General features: G+C 43.8%; 1 protein-coding gene across 6 annotated transcripts in view; it reads left to right on the forward strand.

The window, feature by feature from the left end:
- LOC128695634 (uncharacterized) overlaps nt 1-17,500 on the forward strand; it is a 556,361-nt gene that overhangs the window by 256,237 nt on the left and 282,624 nt on the right. For 5 of the 6 annotated variants that reach the window (XM_070093276.1, XM_070093278.1, XM_070093279.1 and 2 more), the window contains 2 exons: nt 249-437; nt 10,335-10,415. In XM_070093276.1, coding sequence (XP_069949377.1) covers nt 249-437; nt 10,335-10,415 — 270 coding nt within the window. The remainder of the gene's footprint in view (nt 1-248; nt 438-10,334; nt 10,416-17,500) is intronic. The other variant, XM_070093280.1, reaches the window with a different exon arrangement.

Here is a 17,500-nt window from a genome sequence, read left to right on the forward strand (position 1 = left end):
TGTATGACTCTTGTGGGTTTAGCGCATAGCTTTAATGGAAATAATAATAATAATAATTTTATGTAAAATTATTTCTAGGTATGTTTGATGCGATTTATTTATACTTATATGTGTTCTTTCATGTAATTCCCATTCTTCATGTGTTCTTGTATGTGTTCTTTCATGTAATTCCCATTCTTCATGTGTTGTCACCTTTAATGGTTTAGCGCTTCTTCCATCAGTATTAACACCAGTGTCTGTTGGCGCAGGGATTGGTGGAGCTGGTGCAGACACTGCAAGATGCAATGGCTGTGGAGCAGCAGACTTTCGACAGCCTGTCCCAGCAGCTGGAGCTTGTGGCTGACCCTCTGCAGCAGCAGAGACTCTCAGCTGCTCTTTGCACCTCACAGACTCGTCTTGCAAGACTCTGCTCCAGAAATATGAGATGCTTCAGACAGGTAAGTGATCATGAATCTTTTTCTTATTGGCGGTTGGAGGGCAGAATGTTCAGAAACAGGGTAAGAAAGAAAGGCTCTACATGCTGAGGAAACCATCTGAGGGGGTCATAAAAGGCCTAGGAGAATAGAAGGCAATCAGGATCGATCCAAGGAAGTGGAGGACCAGCCCGTTTTCTAGGATCAAGTGCCCGTCATCAAGGCACCCCTCTTTGAAGAGATTGCTTCAATCATCAAACCGAATATTAACTCACCAAAAGAAAAGGAATATTTGCACAAATGGACCTCAATAAAAAAGTCACTTTGCTATGTATGATAATTTATGTAACTATGTGTACGTGTACCTGAATAAACTGACTTACACATAGGGAAGGATCACCTATTTTAACTCAGTCAAGTCAAACAATGTGATTTAATTTTAACAGGTAAGGGTTAAGTCCAAAGTAAATTAGTTATCGAAATATCGGTGTATAACAGTGTATATACGCACTTGAACATACCTCTCATTGTATATGCTCCGTAGCAAATCAAACAAAATTAAAGACTAACCACAGTAAAAAGTATTTTGATAGTCTTCATATGATCATTACGTATACCATTTTTGACATTACACAGTATTTAATAAAATAAAAATGCTAACAAATACTCTAAGATACCAATGTTTGAGGCTTGTAAAACTGTGGCCTGGTGGCTAAAGCTCCCACTTCACACACGGAGGGCCCGGGTTCGATTCCCGGCGGGTGGAAACATTTCGACACGTTTCCTTACACTATTGTCCTGTTCACCTAGCAGCAAATAGGTACGTCATTACAATGGAAATAAGTTAGACAGATGACTCGTCATAAAATGAGATTCTCTTATCTTAAATGAGATTCGCATTATTCTTATAGTTACCCAGAACACAACGAAAGAGAACGAGTCAAAAGTTTAGTAACAGAAAATGAGAATTTTAAGGTACTCTGTTTTAATTCTTTGCTGCCGCCTCCTGCTAAGGATTTTAAGGAGGGACTGATTTTTTGCAAGTTTAATACATTCATAAGGATTACAAAGGACGCAGACACACACTATCTCTTTCTCCCGTTACAGGTGTCCTTGATTTTCCCTGGGGTTTCTAATTATTTTCTTCTGTTCAGGCTCCGTGACCTGACTGTCAAAGCTCTCGCTTCACAAGCTGAGGGTCTGGGTTCGATTATTCTTCTTCTTCTGTTGGGTTTCAGGGCCACTGACAGCATACACCGTATCGAGCCCATCTGGGTTCGATTCCCGGCATAGGACACGTTTCCTTACACCTGTTGTCCTGTTCACCTAGCAAGTATATACCTGGGTGTTAGTCGACTGGTGTAGGTTGCATCCTGGAGGACAAGATTGAAGGACCCCAATGGAAATAAGACAGTCCTTGATTACGCACTGCCTTTCTTGGGTTATCCTGGGTGGCTAACCCTTCGGAGTTAAAAATCCGAACAAAATCTAATCTTATCCTCTTCCTTATACCTGATAAGCAGCCTGGCTGGCTGCTTATCACTGTCACTACTGTCCTTATACTGAATGACCGGTACGGGTTTATTCTTGTAAGTTTGTTCTTGTAATTTATTCTTGTAAGTTTATTTAGGCACAGGTACACATAAGCATCAGGATAACCCCAAAAAGTCGGACGAAGTGATTTACTACCATTGGGGTTCTCGGTTTCAATGGAAATAAATCATACACAGTGGCTTTATTGAGTTATCCTGGGTTATTAGCCCTCCGGCTTAAGCTGAATGATATCATCATCCATTGCTTATTCTTTATCTTCATCATGCAGCGCCTGAGGATAATGGATGACAACAGGGTTTGATCCAAGGAAGGGACAGGCAGCTCCACTCTTTGGATCATGGCCACCCTGGGAAGGAAGGCCAAGAGTGTTGGCCTTCACATCCCGCAGTTCCCTACGTTTGAAGGGAGTTACATCTGCAGAGATAGAGGACGAGTGAAGGGGCGATACAAGGATAGACTACGAAAAAAGATATGCGAATGAAGAAGGTGAGGGGAAGAAGGGAAAGAGGTGTAATGAAGATGAAGTGGAAGAGGAGGGAAGAGCTGAACTAAGCGGAGGGGGCGTTTTTCCATCTCGTGGATCTTTCTGGTAACAGTAGCAGGATGTGACCCTTTGTGACTGAGATGGAGACTGTGTTAAGGCGTGGTTGAAGGAGACAGCGAGAGTCCTTTGTGTAGCCAGGCGTGACTCTAGTGACGCCAGGTTGAAACATGCTTTAGCAACAGGACATGCTGTGCCTGCAGGATATACTGTGGCTGCAGGATATGCTGTGGCTGCAGGATATGCTGTGGCTGAAGAATATACTGTGGCTGAAGAATATGCTGTGGCTGCTGGATATCCTGTCGTTGAAGAATATGCTGTGGCTGCAAGATATACTGTGACTGCAGGATATGCTTTGGCTGAAGAATATGCTGTGTTTGCAGGACATGCTGTAGCTGCAGAATATGCTGTGGCTGCAGAATATGCTGTGGCTGCGGGATATGCTGTAGCTACGGAACATACTGTCAAGACAACTAGCTCGTTGGCTTGTAGCATTGATAAACCTTGTAAAGATGTGCTTGTAGGAGATCAGTCATTGTATTGTAGAAAATAGGAAGAAAATATAAAGTAATCTCTCTCTCTCTCTCTCTCTCTCTCTCTCTCTCAGCTCTTTTCATTGCCATCATTTCCCACTCTCTCATTCTGTCCTCCTCCCATCTTGGCTCCCACTCATGCTTTATGGTCACTCAGGAAAGGAGTCTTGCCAACTTTAGGACGTCCGGACACACCCCTACCTGTTTAGTTCCCTCGACCTTGAATCTCTTCTTCGTTGCCCCTTTGTTTACGCTTCACTTGGTCATTGGTGATTGACCGACGCATTTGGTTGATATTCAACGATGGGTTACCTGGTTACCTGGAGGTTATTCCGGGGATCAACGCCCCTGCGGCCCGGTCCATGACCAGGCCTCCCGATGGATCAGTGCCTGATCAACTAGGCTGTTACTGCTGGCCGCACGCAGTCCAACGTACGAGCCACAACCCGGCTGATCCGGCACTGACTTTAGGTATCTGTCCAGCTCTCTCTTGAAGGTAGCCAGAGGTTTATTGGCAATTCCCCTAATGCTTGATGGGAGGCTGTTGAACAGTCTTGGGCCCCGGACACTTATGGTGTTTTCCCTTAGTGTACCAATGGCGCCCCTACTTTTTATTGGGGGCATTTTGCATCGCCTGCCCAGTCTTTTACTTTCGTAGGGAGTGATTTGTGTGTGCAGATTTGGGACCATTCCTTCCAGGATTTTCCAAGTGTAGATTATGATATATCTCTCCCTCCTGCGTTCCAACGAGTACAAGTCAAGTGCTTCCAAGCGTTCCCAGTAGTTAAGGTGCTTGACAGAACTTATACGTGCAGTAAAGGATCTCTGTACACTCTCTAGATCTGCGATTTCACCTGCTTTGAATGGAAATGTTAATGTACAGCAGTATTCCAGCCTAGAGAGAGAACAAGTGATTTGAAAAGGATCATCATTGGCTTGGCATCTCTCGTTTTGAACGTTCTCATTATCCATCCTATCATTTTCTTTGCACGTGCGATCGTGGCACTGTTGTGATCCTTGAAAGTGAGATCCTCAGACATTACTACTCCCAGGTCCCTTACATTATTTTTCCGCTCTATTGTATGGCCAAAGTCTGTAGTATACTCTGTTCTAGTTATTATCTCCTCCAGTTTTCCATAACGGAGTAGTTGGAATTTGTCCTCATTGAACATCATATTGTTTACCGTTGCCCACTGGAAAACTTAGTTTATATCTTCTTGGAGGTTAACCGCGTCCTCAGCAGATGACAGCCTCATGCAGATCATCCGCAAAGGATGATACGGTGCTGTGATATATATCTCTGTCTATGTCTGATATGAGGATGAGGAATAAGATGGGGGCGAGTACTGTGCCTTGTGGAACAGAGCTCTTCACTATGGCAGCCTCCGATTTAACTCTGTTGACCACTACTCTCTGTGTTCGATTTGTTAGGAAGTTGAAGATCCATCTCCCCACTTTCCTAGTTATTCCTTTAGCACGTATTTTATGGGATATTACGCCATGATCGCATTTGTCAAATGCTTTTGCAAAGTCTGTGTATACTACATCTGCATTCTGATTTTCTTCCAGTGCATCCAAGGCCATGTCATAGTGATCCAGTAGTTGTGAGAGGCAGGAGCGACCTGCCCTGAACCCATGTTGCCCTGGATTGTGCAGATTTTGGGAATCCAGGTAATTTGCAATCCTGCTTCTTAGCACTCTTTCAAAGATTTTTATGATGTGGGACGTCAGAGCTATTGGTCTATAGTTCTTAGCTAATGCTTTGCTGCCACCTTTATGGAGTGGGGCTATATCCGTCGTTTTAAGTGACTGGAATTTCACCCATGTCCAAGCTCCTCCTCCATAGTGTACTTAGGGCAAACGAGAGGGGTTTCTTGCACGGTCTTCATTACCTGTTTTGTGCTGCGAATGCAGCTTCGCGTGATTTCATTCACGAAAACGGAGGGACGAGTATCGGCCATCATCGTTTAGTGTAGTGGACTGAGGCCATGGGAGGTTTAATAATCCTGAGTGGCCACAAGCGCCAGTCAGATCGCACCACGAAACTAGTAACTCTGGGTTACTTGAATTCGCCTCAGACGGAAGGAGAACAGAGAATATAACCGTACAGAGTCTTAAATTAGGAACATTAATGTTATTCTATGTAAATCTGATCTTTAATATGACTTAACAAAAAAAAAGAAATATTTGTATTTCACGGTTTTTCCTGAATGCAGGTGATTCCTCGAGTGATCCTTTGGCACTGCCTTGGCACTTGTATATCTTGTGGTTATTTACTTCGTATATCTCTATAATCGGCCTTATTTTATTTGCATTATTTATATATTTGTATTTTATTCGTGTTAGCATTTCTGTTGTTGCTGGTGTATTTTGATCTTGCGATAAGCAGTTTGTTGTTGTTTTTCTATATATACAAAGGTCACGTCAGGAAGAATTCCTCATAAAGATTGCAATCAGCTTCTTTCATTCTTGAGGCAGCACCCGAAACAGGCAAAGGCAGCACCCGAGACAGGCAGAGGCAGCACCCGTAACGGGCAGAGGCAGCACCCGAAACGGGCAGAGGCAGCACCCGAAACGGGCAGAGGCAGCACCCGTAACATTCTACAAGATTGATGGACTGAACACATCGACTCCAGGTTGAGGGACTGATTACCTCATTCTCCTCTCCTTATGCCTTCCTCTTTGTATTGGACTGAAGAAGCCACTGTGTGGCGAAACGTTTCCTGAATAAAGATTCCCATATGCTGCATAAGTGTCTCAATCTTCAACTTGTCGGTTTTTCAAACCATTCATCACACCCGTAACAGGCAGAGGCAGCACCCGAAACGAGTAGAGATAACAGAGGTCCAATGGATGTTCTGAAAGCCTAATGAAGTGACAGACGGCGAGTAATGCACGACACTAATGTTATATCGAGAATTTATGAATGTTGACCATTTGTTACCTTCCATCTCGTGTTTTTTCTGTTTCCTAACAAGCTTCAAAAAACAAGCTCCACCATTTCATTAAAAATTGAGGTACTTTTTTTTCACGGACACACAGTGCAACTATGTCATTTCAAATTAAAAGTGGCTGGGTTTACAACCTGAATCGTGCAAATGGTATACCACGAATTGTCGTTTCGCTCGAGTGAGCACAGAGCCGCAGGGGGTCTAGGGGAAAGTGGGAGAGGGTGTGGGGCAGTTAGGAGCTGTGGGGGGTAGACATGGGCAGACAAGGGGTATTCAAAGCCGGTGTTCCCTCTAGCCTTGGCTACCCAACGTAAGCCGCAGAGCGCTTTCTCAGTCTGCAGGATTCAGGGCGGTGATCCGTAGCCAATTGCCTGGATTCCCTCGAACGATGCTTATTTCGATGATTTTTTGTCGATTTCTTCTGTCAATGAATATAATATTAGGAATATTCTGCCATTGCTGCGTTTTTGATTTCGTGCTCGCTTTGGTTTACTACATGGATGGAATGTTTATCTAGTAAATGAGTACATATCTCCGTGGCTTTAGAGTACCCGAATATATAGATGGAATGAGAGAGTAGGAAAGATCATTTTGCTGAACAAAAACTGAATAAATAAGCATTGTGCTGCTACCCTGTTCTATAAGATAGTTACACATCAGAAACAAAGCTATGTTTCCTTGTCACATTCCATCACGCAGGATGGGGCTCGTACAAGGTTTTGAACTGTCAGTCTGCGCTGGGAGACTTCAGTCGGGCAATGAGAATATCGTCAAGTATTCCAACAATGGTTCATTAGCTACAGGAGAGAGAGAGAGAGAGAGAGAGAGAGAGAGAGAGAGAGAGAGAGAGAGAGAGAGAGAGAGAGAGAGAGAGAGAGAGAGAGAGAGAGAGAGAGAGAGAGAGAGAATAATCTGAGGGGAAGAAAGGGGGAAGAAAATGAGGAGTGAAGTCGGTGATTGGAACTAAACTGACCCGACCTGTCTTGACTGTCTAACAAAGGTGCAAGTGCAACGACCCCACTAGCGTGGACGACGACCCCACCAGCGTGGACGACCCCACCAGCGTGAACGACGACCCCGCCAGGGTGGACAATAACCCTACACAACGTACTAAACAATGCCCTGTGCATTCCCTGTGATCGCTGCACCTGACAGTCACGCTGCGATACGAAGGAGCCTTGAAGAAGGTAGGCTGACCTAGAAGGCGTCTTGAAAGATCTGATAACTACATAGACTCTCAGGTGGACGATGAGCTTTACACTGTGTCTACACACTGAATTGTTTCAGGAAGTTCGTCTGTGTAGTAGTTTTTGTTTTCACAGGTTAAAGCAGAGAGCTGACGGGGAATAAAATCGCAGACATTTAAACAAAGGAAGTTTGTCAAGTTTTATCAGACTGAGAAAATTCTTACTGAGCGAAACGTTTTAATATGGCTTAATCTGTGTATTTTGTTTAATGTTATTTAAGAACATAAGAACGAAGGAACACTGCAGAAGGCCTACTGGCCCATGCGAGGCAGGTCCAAGTCCCTACCGGCTTAAGCCAATGCACCCAACCTAGTCAGGTCAGGTCACATTGACTTAAGGGAGGAACACGGCAACCGACCTGTTAGCACAAGCTATCAGGTCTAACTCACACCCACCCACATCTACTCATGTATTTATCCAACCTACCTTTAAAGCTACACAACGTTCTGGCCTCTATAACGGTACTTGGGAGTTTGTTCCACTCATCCACAACTCTATTACCAAACCAGTACTTTCCTATATCCCTCCTGAATCTGAATTTTTCCAACTTAAAACCATTGCTGCGAGTCCTGTCTAGGCTAGATATTTTCAGCACACTATTTACATCCCCTTTATTTATTCCTGTCTTCCACTTATAAACCTCAATCATATCCCCCCTAATTCTACGTCTTTCTAGAGAGTGCAGTTTCAGGGCCCTTAGTCTATCCTCATAGGGAAGGTTTCTGATACATGGGATCATCTTTGTCATCCTCCTTTGTACATTTTCCAGAGAATTTATATCCATTCTGTAATACGGTGACCAAAACTGTGCAGCATAATCTAAATGAGGCCTAACCAAGGATGTATAGAGTTGAAGAACAACCTGAGGACTCCTATTATTTATGCTTCTTGATATGAAGCCAAGGATTCTATTAGCTTTATTGCGAACACTTATGCACTGTTGTCTTGGTTTCAGATTACTGCTAACCAGAACTCCTAAATCTTTTTCGCAATCCGTAATATTAAGATCTACATTATTTAGTTTATATGTGGCATGGTTATTGTCCTGTCCAACATTTAGAACTTTGCATTTGTCTATATTAAACTGCATCTGCCACTTCTCCGACCACTGCATCAGTCTATTCAAATCTTCCTGGAGTGCTCGAATGTCCTCGTCAGAATGAATTCGACGGCCTATTTTGGTGTCATCGGCAAACTTGCCGATGTCGCTCTTTATGCCCTCATCTATGTCGTTTATGTAGATTGTGAACAGCAGGGGGCCCAACACTGACCCCTGTGGAACACCGCTCGTGACGCTTCCCCACTCTGATTTCTCCCCATTTATGCAAACTCTCTGCTGCCTATTTGTCAACCATGCCTCTATCCAGGAAAAAATTTCTCCTCCTATTCCATGTGCTTTAATTTTCCTCAATAGTCTCTGATGTGGGACCCTGTCAAAAGCCTTACTGAAGTCCATATACACAATATCATATTCATTACCATGATCTACCTCCTCAAATACCTTAGTGAAAAAAGTTAATAAATTCGTAAGGCAGGAACGCCCCTTTGTAAAACCATGCTGAGATTCGTTGATTAATTTATGCTTTTCAAGGTGGCTACGAACTGCCTCGGCAATTATTGATTCCATAAATTTTCCCACTATGGAGGTTAGGCTTATTGGTCTATAGTTCGAAGCTAAGGACCTGTCACCTGTTTTGAAAATAGGTATCACATTTGCCATTTTCCACTTATCTGGCACCATGCCAGTTTGTAGTGATATGTTGAAAAGATTAGCCAAAGGTGTGCTAAGCTCCTCTTTACATTCCTTTAGAACCCTTGCATACAGTTCATCAGGGCCTGGGGATTTGTTAGGTTTTAATTTATCTATTTGCCTAAGGACCATGTCACTTGTGACCCTAATAGTGCACAGTTTATTATCGTCCTGTTCTACATAATTTATCATTACTGGAATATCGCTGGTATCCTCCTGTGTAAAAACTGAGAGGAAGTATGTGTTAAAAATTCTACACATTTCCTTATCACTGTCAGTGTTGTGGCTTATATATTCCCTTCACTGTGCTGTATATAGTGAGCGGATGTATGGGCTTAAAAGTGGGTAAATTGTTTGGAAGATATGGGTACGTGGGTGGATGAGATGTTCAGTGGGCAGGTGGATAGAATGGGGTAGAAGGATGTGGGTGGAAGGAAGCAAGGAGCAGGTAGAATGGCAGGCAGTGCTGGTGAATATGGATGTAGGTAGAGGGCTGCTGCAGCAGGTGGGTAGGTGTGTGGGCGGGTAGGTGGAGTGGAGGAGGTGGGCGGACGGTCACCTGCGACCCGTGACTGGGCGGGTGTGGGTGGGGTGGGGTCGGCCGCGGTCATATCCCTCCTGCTGGTGCTGATTTTATCTGGTTGCACTTCCGCTCACCTCTGTCGCTGCCCACTTGTCTGAGGGGCAGGGGCGGGGTCCTCCTCCTCTCGTGGGCATCAGAGGCTGAGGAGAAGTAGAAGGAAGAGGAGTTGCAAGAGGAGAAGGTGGCCAAGCTGGACCTCCAGGCGAAGGTGGAGTAAGACAAACTAAATAGTAATTTGAATACATGCATATACATGGACACATTGACAAGCAAGGCGATGTGTACAGTAAGAGGCAAACATATGAACTGACTTCAGGAATCTGAAAACGAAGGCATTTAGAAACCTGCGCAAGTGCTGCAGTACGCGGGGCCAGTAATGAAACCTTATCAGCTTTATCACCCTCGTTGATCAGGCGTTGATCCACCGGGAGGCCTGGTCTTGGACCGGGCCGCGGGGCGTTGCTCCCCGGAATACCTTTCAGGTACGTAAGCCTCCCAAGGAACTTGAGGAAACTCGTAGCTTTGCTCTAAGGCCATGAGCCGTCTTGGCAAACCTACCAACTTCTTCCAAAACTGCGAATGTTGAGATACGAAAACAGATTGAGCGCTCGATCAGTGTATTACTAGGAAACCAGAGAGTCAAGTCAAGCTTTTAAATTAGTCTGGACAGACACGTGAATGGGAGTGGTTAGGATAGTAGGGCCTGCTTGTTATGGACCAGTAGGCCTATTTCAGTGCTCCTCTATTCAGGTTTCTCGACAGGTGACCTACCTACCTAGCAAGATGACGCGAGACGTGGCTGTGTGTGGGCACCCAACGTACATTGCCTCTGGCGCCGCCACTGTAAGTATTGTTGTTACTATTACAGTTACTACACCAACTACTACACTGTTACTGTTATCGCTACAAAAAACTTTCCCATTCTTCTATAAAGATTTGGATCACTAGGTTGCTTTTTAAGTAAGACCCAGCATCAGTGTCAAGAGATTAACTAAAACACACACACACACACACACACACACACACACACACACACACACACACACACACACACACACACACACACACACACACAAACACACACTTTTCACCAATTCCCTAGGTGCAAATGTTCACTCCCAGAAGAGTGATTAACACTGAACACACAAATACACCAGAGAAACCTTGAGATATGAGCCAGCTGCCACCTGAGATGTCTGTCTAGCTGCTTCAGTTACCACAGACGAGGTGATCGATTCAGCTAGTCAACTTCTGAAGAGTCAGTCACAGCCCACTTAGCAGTCACCAGACGAGCTGGGTCCGCATATTGCTTCCAGGTTGAACTGGGAACCTGTGTTCGCAGCTGGTTAAGAGTAATGAAGGACCGGTGGTTGGCCTTGTGTCCACCAAATAAATGTAATGCAATCGGCTCATGCCACAGTTACTGCCATTATTAATAAATAATATTAAGTCGTCCCGAGAGAACTTTGCTGTCTAATGCTGTAGCTTTCTCGAACGTTTAAAATCTCTGATTAATTACTCATAACCACGATGCTACTATAAGCCTCTCCTCGAGTATATTACAAAACCTTGTGGGTCATAAGCCATCAAGATGGTGTAGTTTATATGCAACAAACTCTTGTGTGTTATTCTTAAGTAATCATGCAGGGACGGGCGTGGCAGTAGTTAATATAACTGTTGATGTAATTTGGGGGTATTACCAGTCATTATGGGTGTAATCATAATTGAAATAAAAACCCCAAACTAGCCTGGGTGGCTCTGTTACTGATTCTATCCTCTCACGGACACCTCATCCACTCCTGAGCTTAATCATACGTCTTCTCATAATTGCACTGTAGATGAATCTCTCTCTCTCTCTCTCTCTCTCTCTCTCTCTCTCTCTCTCTCTCTCTCTCTCTCTCTCTCTCTCTCTCTCCCTCCCTCCCTCCTTCCTCCCAAAACTCGTGTACTTAAGAGAGGAACTTTATGACCTATTTTCGGTCTATGTGAAATTAAATTTTTAAATTAAATATCGGAGAAATATAATGCATAAAAACACGGACTATATCGACGGATATGCAAAATTCTTCATCTGGAATTCCGACTTGGACCAATCGCTCAGTGTTAATTTCTGTCCCGCGCGTGGCTTCCTTCGTGGTCACTCCCTCCAGCCTCCGCCTCTTCCTCCTCCTTCTTCCGGTGGATGAGGGCGGCACCAGCAAGTAGAGGGAGCAGGGGAGGGAGGGATAGAGGGGCAACCTTCCTTATGCGTCTAGCTCCGGCTGGGCGTAGTGTTGGTGTCGTGCCCTGCTGACTCAACCAAGAGAGTCTGCAACCTTATTTAGCGTGTGCTGGTGGGTCAGGGGGGTGGAACAGGGAGAAGGTTTGTAAGGTTGTGTCCTAGACTCCTAGAGTAAAGACAGGGGGAGGGAAAGAGGTAAGGGGGATGAGAGGAGTACCTCCTGGTGGCAGTAGAAGGATGGATGCTTACATGTGGCAGGAGAGAGATTGGTTTCTCCTTCTTTAGAAATAATTTGCTACACTATCATAATGTTGTTACCTTATTCAATGTAATCAAATTGTTAGAGCAAAAAGATAGCTGTTTATCTGTCATATTCCATCGCTCAGACTGAGTTGCATACGTGAAGTAATTTAATCTCTCAACCTGAGCTGTGAGGCAATGATGATGATGTAAAGTATTCCACTATGGTTAAATAGATACAGAAACTTCAAGAGTTTCCTTTCAGTAGGGCTGGAGTTATGGGTATAAAGACAATGTGAAAAACAGACTTTCTGGGGGGACCTGTCGGCACTGCACTGCACATCCAGCGCTGGAGTTGCAATTATTCGGCAATTTCCATCTTCCAGGGAACATCTTAGCAGGTAGTGGTGGTATCATTTTTTGTGGTAAAGGAAGATTAAGCATGGGCTGTAAGAATTCTCTGGCCATGATAGTGACTGAATGCTTCGTGTCATGTAGGTTTACCTAGAGCTTACCTGGAGTAGCTTCCGGAGGTCCCTGGTTCCAGATCAGCCTCTTGGTTGCTGACTTGATCAGTCAAGCTGTTAGTGCCCTGTCGCCCGCAGTCCAACATATGCACCACAATCCAGTTGATCTGGACAGCTATGAATTTGTTGGTAATCCATCTTATGCACCGTGAAGAGTAATGGTCCTTAACACTTATTGAGCTCTTTCTCGGTGTACTCATCACTTCCCTGCTTAACACTGCAAGTATCCTGCACTGTCTGCCAAGCCTCTTGTGTTCGTAAGTAGTAAATTCGATGTGCAGGTTTAGGACCATTTCCTCCAGTATCTTCCAGGAGTAGATTTTGATGTAACTTTCTCGCCTACGTTCGAAGGAGTGCATTTCTAGGGAATTTAAGCGCTCCCAGTAATTTAGGTGCTTGACAGAGTTTATACGACCTGTGAAGGCTCTCTGTTCATTTTCCAGCTCGGCAATTTCTCTTGCTTTGAAGGGAGCCGATAGTATATAGCAATATTCCAGCCTAGAGAGAATAAGTGACCTGAAGAGTATCATCATTTGCTTGTCATCTCTTGTTTTGAAGGTTCTAGTTATGTAACTATCATTCTTCTTGCAGTTGCGATAACAACATTGCTGTTACCTGAACGTGAGATCTTCTGACATTATCATTCCCAAAACTCTCACATTTGACTTGCGTTCTATTGAGTGGTCTGAATTGATTTTGTGGTCTGATTTTGTTTTTATTTCCTCTACTGTTCCATGGCGTAATAACTGAAATTTGTTCTCGCTGAATATATTGTTGCCAGTAGCTCGCTGGAAGTCTTTGTATCAGCTTGGAGGCTGACTGTGTCTTCTGATGATGTCAAGCTCAAAAGAAAAAGGCGATTTGGAGAGAGGCCGGGCGCTTGATTATGGAGGATCGAGCCTCGAGACCTTGTGTTGAATCACCTCATACGGGTTGTAACGTTTCTTATAATCATCGTAATCTGGGAACCTGGCGAAGCTGGAAGATAGTTTAGCACCCCCTTCTCCTTTCCTTTAGGCTTATTTTTCCATCTTGTCAATGTGCAAGATTTCCCTTGCGTTTCTTGCCGTACCTTTTACTTTCTATGATGTCTTCACCTCTTTCCCTTGCAGTTTCTCCCGTTCCACATAAATTCTTGCTTCTGATCTCATCCTTTTCAATTCTTCCTATCCAAATCCTTCCCTTTCTGTCACTGTCTTCTTTTTACACCCCCTTGCCTTCCCTTTACACCCCCTTGCCTTCCCTTTCCTTGACCCTTGGGTCAGAGTCTGTGTTTATCACTTGCTGCCGGATGTGTAAAAAAACAGGTTCTCCCTCCTGCTGTTTTTTTTCGGAACTGGTTATGTTTACCGGATGATCCTGTCTCCCTTCCTGTGCCTGCCTGACCTCTCTCTTCTGTGGCTGCCTGACCCTCTCTCTCTCTGTGCCTGCCTGACCCCCCCCCTCTCTCTCTCTCTCTCTCTCTCTCTCTCTCTCTCTCTCTCTCTCTCTCTCTCTCTCTCTCTCTCTCTCTCTCTTCTCTGGCTGCCTGACCTCTCTCTCTTCTGTGTTTGCCTGATCGCAACTTGTATCTGTGTGTTTTCTGGTAATGGTACGGAGGTTAGGTTATGTTAGGTTTGTCAGGAAACAGGACAAGTGTTTCCTGACGCTGGTCTAGTCATATGATGACCAGCAGCTGGAACTTTTGGTCATCTAACCGAGGCCTTCCGTCGGCTTACCGGTCCACTCCCTTTAAAAATTATGGTTATGATTATATAATGTTTTGATTGTAAATGCTAAAGTTAGGATTGTTATTTTCCCCATGTGTAATTACATCATCTTCCTGACGCTGGATCACCTTAAAGCAGTGTTGAGGTTTGAGGGGCTCGTGCCTTGGATTAGGAGCCTTTTCTCTGGGAGGTGTGTCACTCCCAGCAGAGTTCTAGCCTGGCTTATAAACCAGCATCTGTTTTGAAATAAACTGCAGGGATATTTTCCCTTTCGTCTAAATTTGCGGACACTCGGTGTCAATGATTTGGAACGTATTATAGATGGCTTTAGAATTGATAAAGAAACATATTTTGAATTGTTTTGCTTCGTGGTTATAAATTATGAAAAATGAAAATGAATTTGTGACGGCAATAACAAACTTATACTTATGGTGTCAGTTATAGAAATTAAATATATTTGAAGTGCTTAATAAAATTTTTGATGCTTTGTAAATATGATAATTACACAATCTTTTCACTGTCAGTTGAGGTAATATCCAAATCTTTGTTGTAATGATCAACATTTCCCTTTATTTTATTTTCCGTATTTATGTTTACCTGGAGGATATTCCGGGGATCAACGCCCCTGCGGCCAGGTCTATGACCAGGTCTCTCGGTGGATCAGGGCATGATCAGCCAGGCTGCTACTGCTGGCCACTCGTACTCCAACATACTAACCATAGCCCGGCTAATCCGGCACTGACTTTAGGTATCTGTCCAGCTCCCTCTTAAAGACAACCAGGGGTCTATTGGTAATTTCCCTTATGGCTGGTGGGAGGCTATTGAACAGTCTTGGGCTTCGGACACTTATTGTGTTTTCTCCTAGTATACTAATGACGCCCCTACTTTTCACTTGGGGTATGTTACATCGCCTGCCAAGTCTTATGCTTTTGTAGGGAGTGATTTCTGTGTGCAGGTTAGGGACCAGTTCTTCCAGGATCTTCCAGGTGTAGATTATGATGTATCTCTCTCGCCTGCACTCCAATTAGTACATTCTCTAGATCTGCAATTTCACCTGCCTTGAATGGAAATGTTAATGTACAGTAGTATTCCAGCCTAGAGAGAACTAGTTATTTAAAAAGGATCATCATTGGTTTAGCATCTCTTGTTTTGAATGTTCTCATTATCCATTCTATTAGTTTCCTTGCAGATGTGATAGTGGCACTGTTGTGATCCTTGAAGGTGAGATCCTCAAACATTACCACTCCCAGGTCCTTCACATTACTTTTTCGCTCTGTGTGATTAGATGTGGATATATTTGTTAATTATTGTACTGTGAGAGTGACTGTGCTTGTCCCAGTACTGCATGAACTGCTTATTTAACCAGTGGTATGGTGTGGCTATGGTAAGTGGGTAAATAATAAGAGCCGTTGCCTACTTGTTGCTGATCGGGAATGATGTGAGCCGTTGTTCCATCCTATTAACATAACCTCACTAACCAACACCTCTCTTACACAAAGTAAATTTTTTGACCTGGAATTTCTGCAATGTCATATTTTTGAGACCTGGAATTTCTGCAGTGTCGTATTTCTTGGACCTGGAATTTTTGCAATGTCGTATTTTTGCAATCTATCCATATTTTGAACTCTCACCTGAACTGTATTCTTTACATAATCTTTGAGAGAAAGAGATTTTGCTCAACTTTGTTTAAAATATCCACAAAACGCAGCTATACTTTCACTAACGCATTTTACATGGTCATTGTGGACTTGGTTTCTGCACCTTTCCATGTTTGTGACTTTGAACTGTATTCTCCTTTTGGGACGTCGCCTCTGTCTCGTGTGGACAGACTGAAAGGGAGCACACTGTCATGAGATTAACTCTTAAGCATTTATGTTTAGTGTACTGTAATGTAATTCTGCCCTTTGGACTCTGAGTATTCTGTGATTGAATAGACTTTTTCTGTATGCCTTGTTTATATCTACACTGAATTTTGTGGAGTTAGGCATAGATTCATTGTACTGATTTAGTGTCTTGCGAAAGGAAGTTAAACATTATGATACTTGTGCGGAACTTAAGAGTTGGACAGGACTCGATCCTGCGTTCCCATGCCCAGCCTTATGAGAACTGAACAAAGCACGCATCACTCTATCCAGTGGACCAACAGTCTAGTTGGTCCAATGGACAGGAGATGTGTACTTTGCTCATTTCTCACAGGACTGGACATGGGAACGCAGGATAGCCCTGACCAGCCGCAGTTATGGTAATGATTCAAAATCACTACGTATATATGGACTTAGACTAACTGTCATTTATGGGCTGATTAGCATACATTTGGAATTCGAGTTGATAGATCTGTTATCTGGTATTATTCTAATCCTGTGACTATTTCTCATGCAGAGTGTAAATAAATTTGTACAAGAAGCCTCATTTAAAGACAGGCTTCTTTTATACATCTTGTTTTACAAAATCCATTGACTGGTGATCAGAAGTAAAATTTTTGGCTTTAAACTAAAAGATGATTTGCAAGCAGAGGCATCCGTGTCTCTCACTGACCAGCTTCCCTTCTTGTGCTTGCCTGCTTGCTTATCTGACTTCTTCTTGTGCCGCTGTGCTTACCTGTTTACTTGTCTGGCCGGACTCCGGATGCCTGATACTTGCCTGCTTCTCTGCCTTTCACTCACTGGTTACCTGTCTGTCTGTCTGTCTGCCTCTGTCAGGCTTCCTACTCGCGACCTTGAAGCTAAAGATGGCTTTTCACCTTTTGTGTCAAGAGAGACAAGACATGGTGATCCTGAGTTTTGAGAGCTGTTGCTAAGTTTATAGTATACATTCTCTCTTGTCTGTCTGTCTGTCTGTCTGTCTCTCTCTCTCTCTCTCTCTCTCTCTCTCTCTCTCTCTCTCTCTCTCTCTCTCTCTCTCTCTCTCTCTCTCTCTCTCTCAACGATAACGTTGCAGTTTTAATCCAAAGTATTGATAGTACACTACAATTGAACATTTCCACCACCCACCAGTCTGTACCAGTTGGAAAACCTTGAGTACTGGAGCCGGGCACCAGAGTACTCTTCAAAAACCTCCAGTCTGAATGCAAGATCTGGCAGCGTGCCCAGATTGCCCTCTCAAGGTGCAGAGTCGTGAATCACTCCAGGGATTTGGGTGGGGCTCTGGCACTGAATGAACATCAGAGCACATTTTTGGTGTAGTCTCTAGGAAGAGCTATTATTATTATTATTATTATTATTATTATTATTA

Source organism: Cherax quadricarinatus, chromosome 42 (genome assembly GCF_038502225.1).
Source record: "Cherax quadricarinatus isolate ZL_2023a chromosome 42, ASM3850222v1, whole genome shotgun sequence".
In the NCBI taxonomy this organism is placed as follows: domain Eukaryota; kingdom Metazoa; phylum Arthropoda; class Malacostraca; order Decapoda; family Parastacidae; genus Cherax; species Cherax quadricarinatus.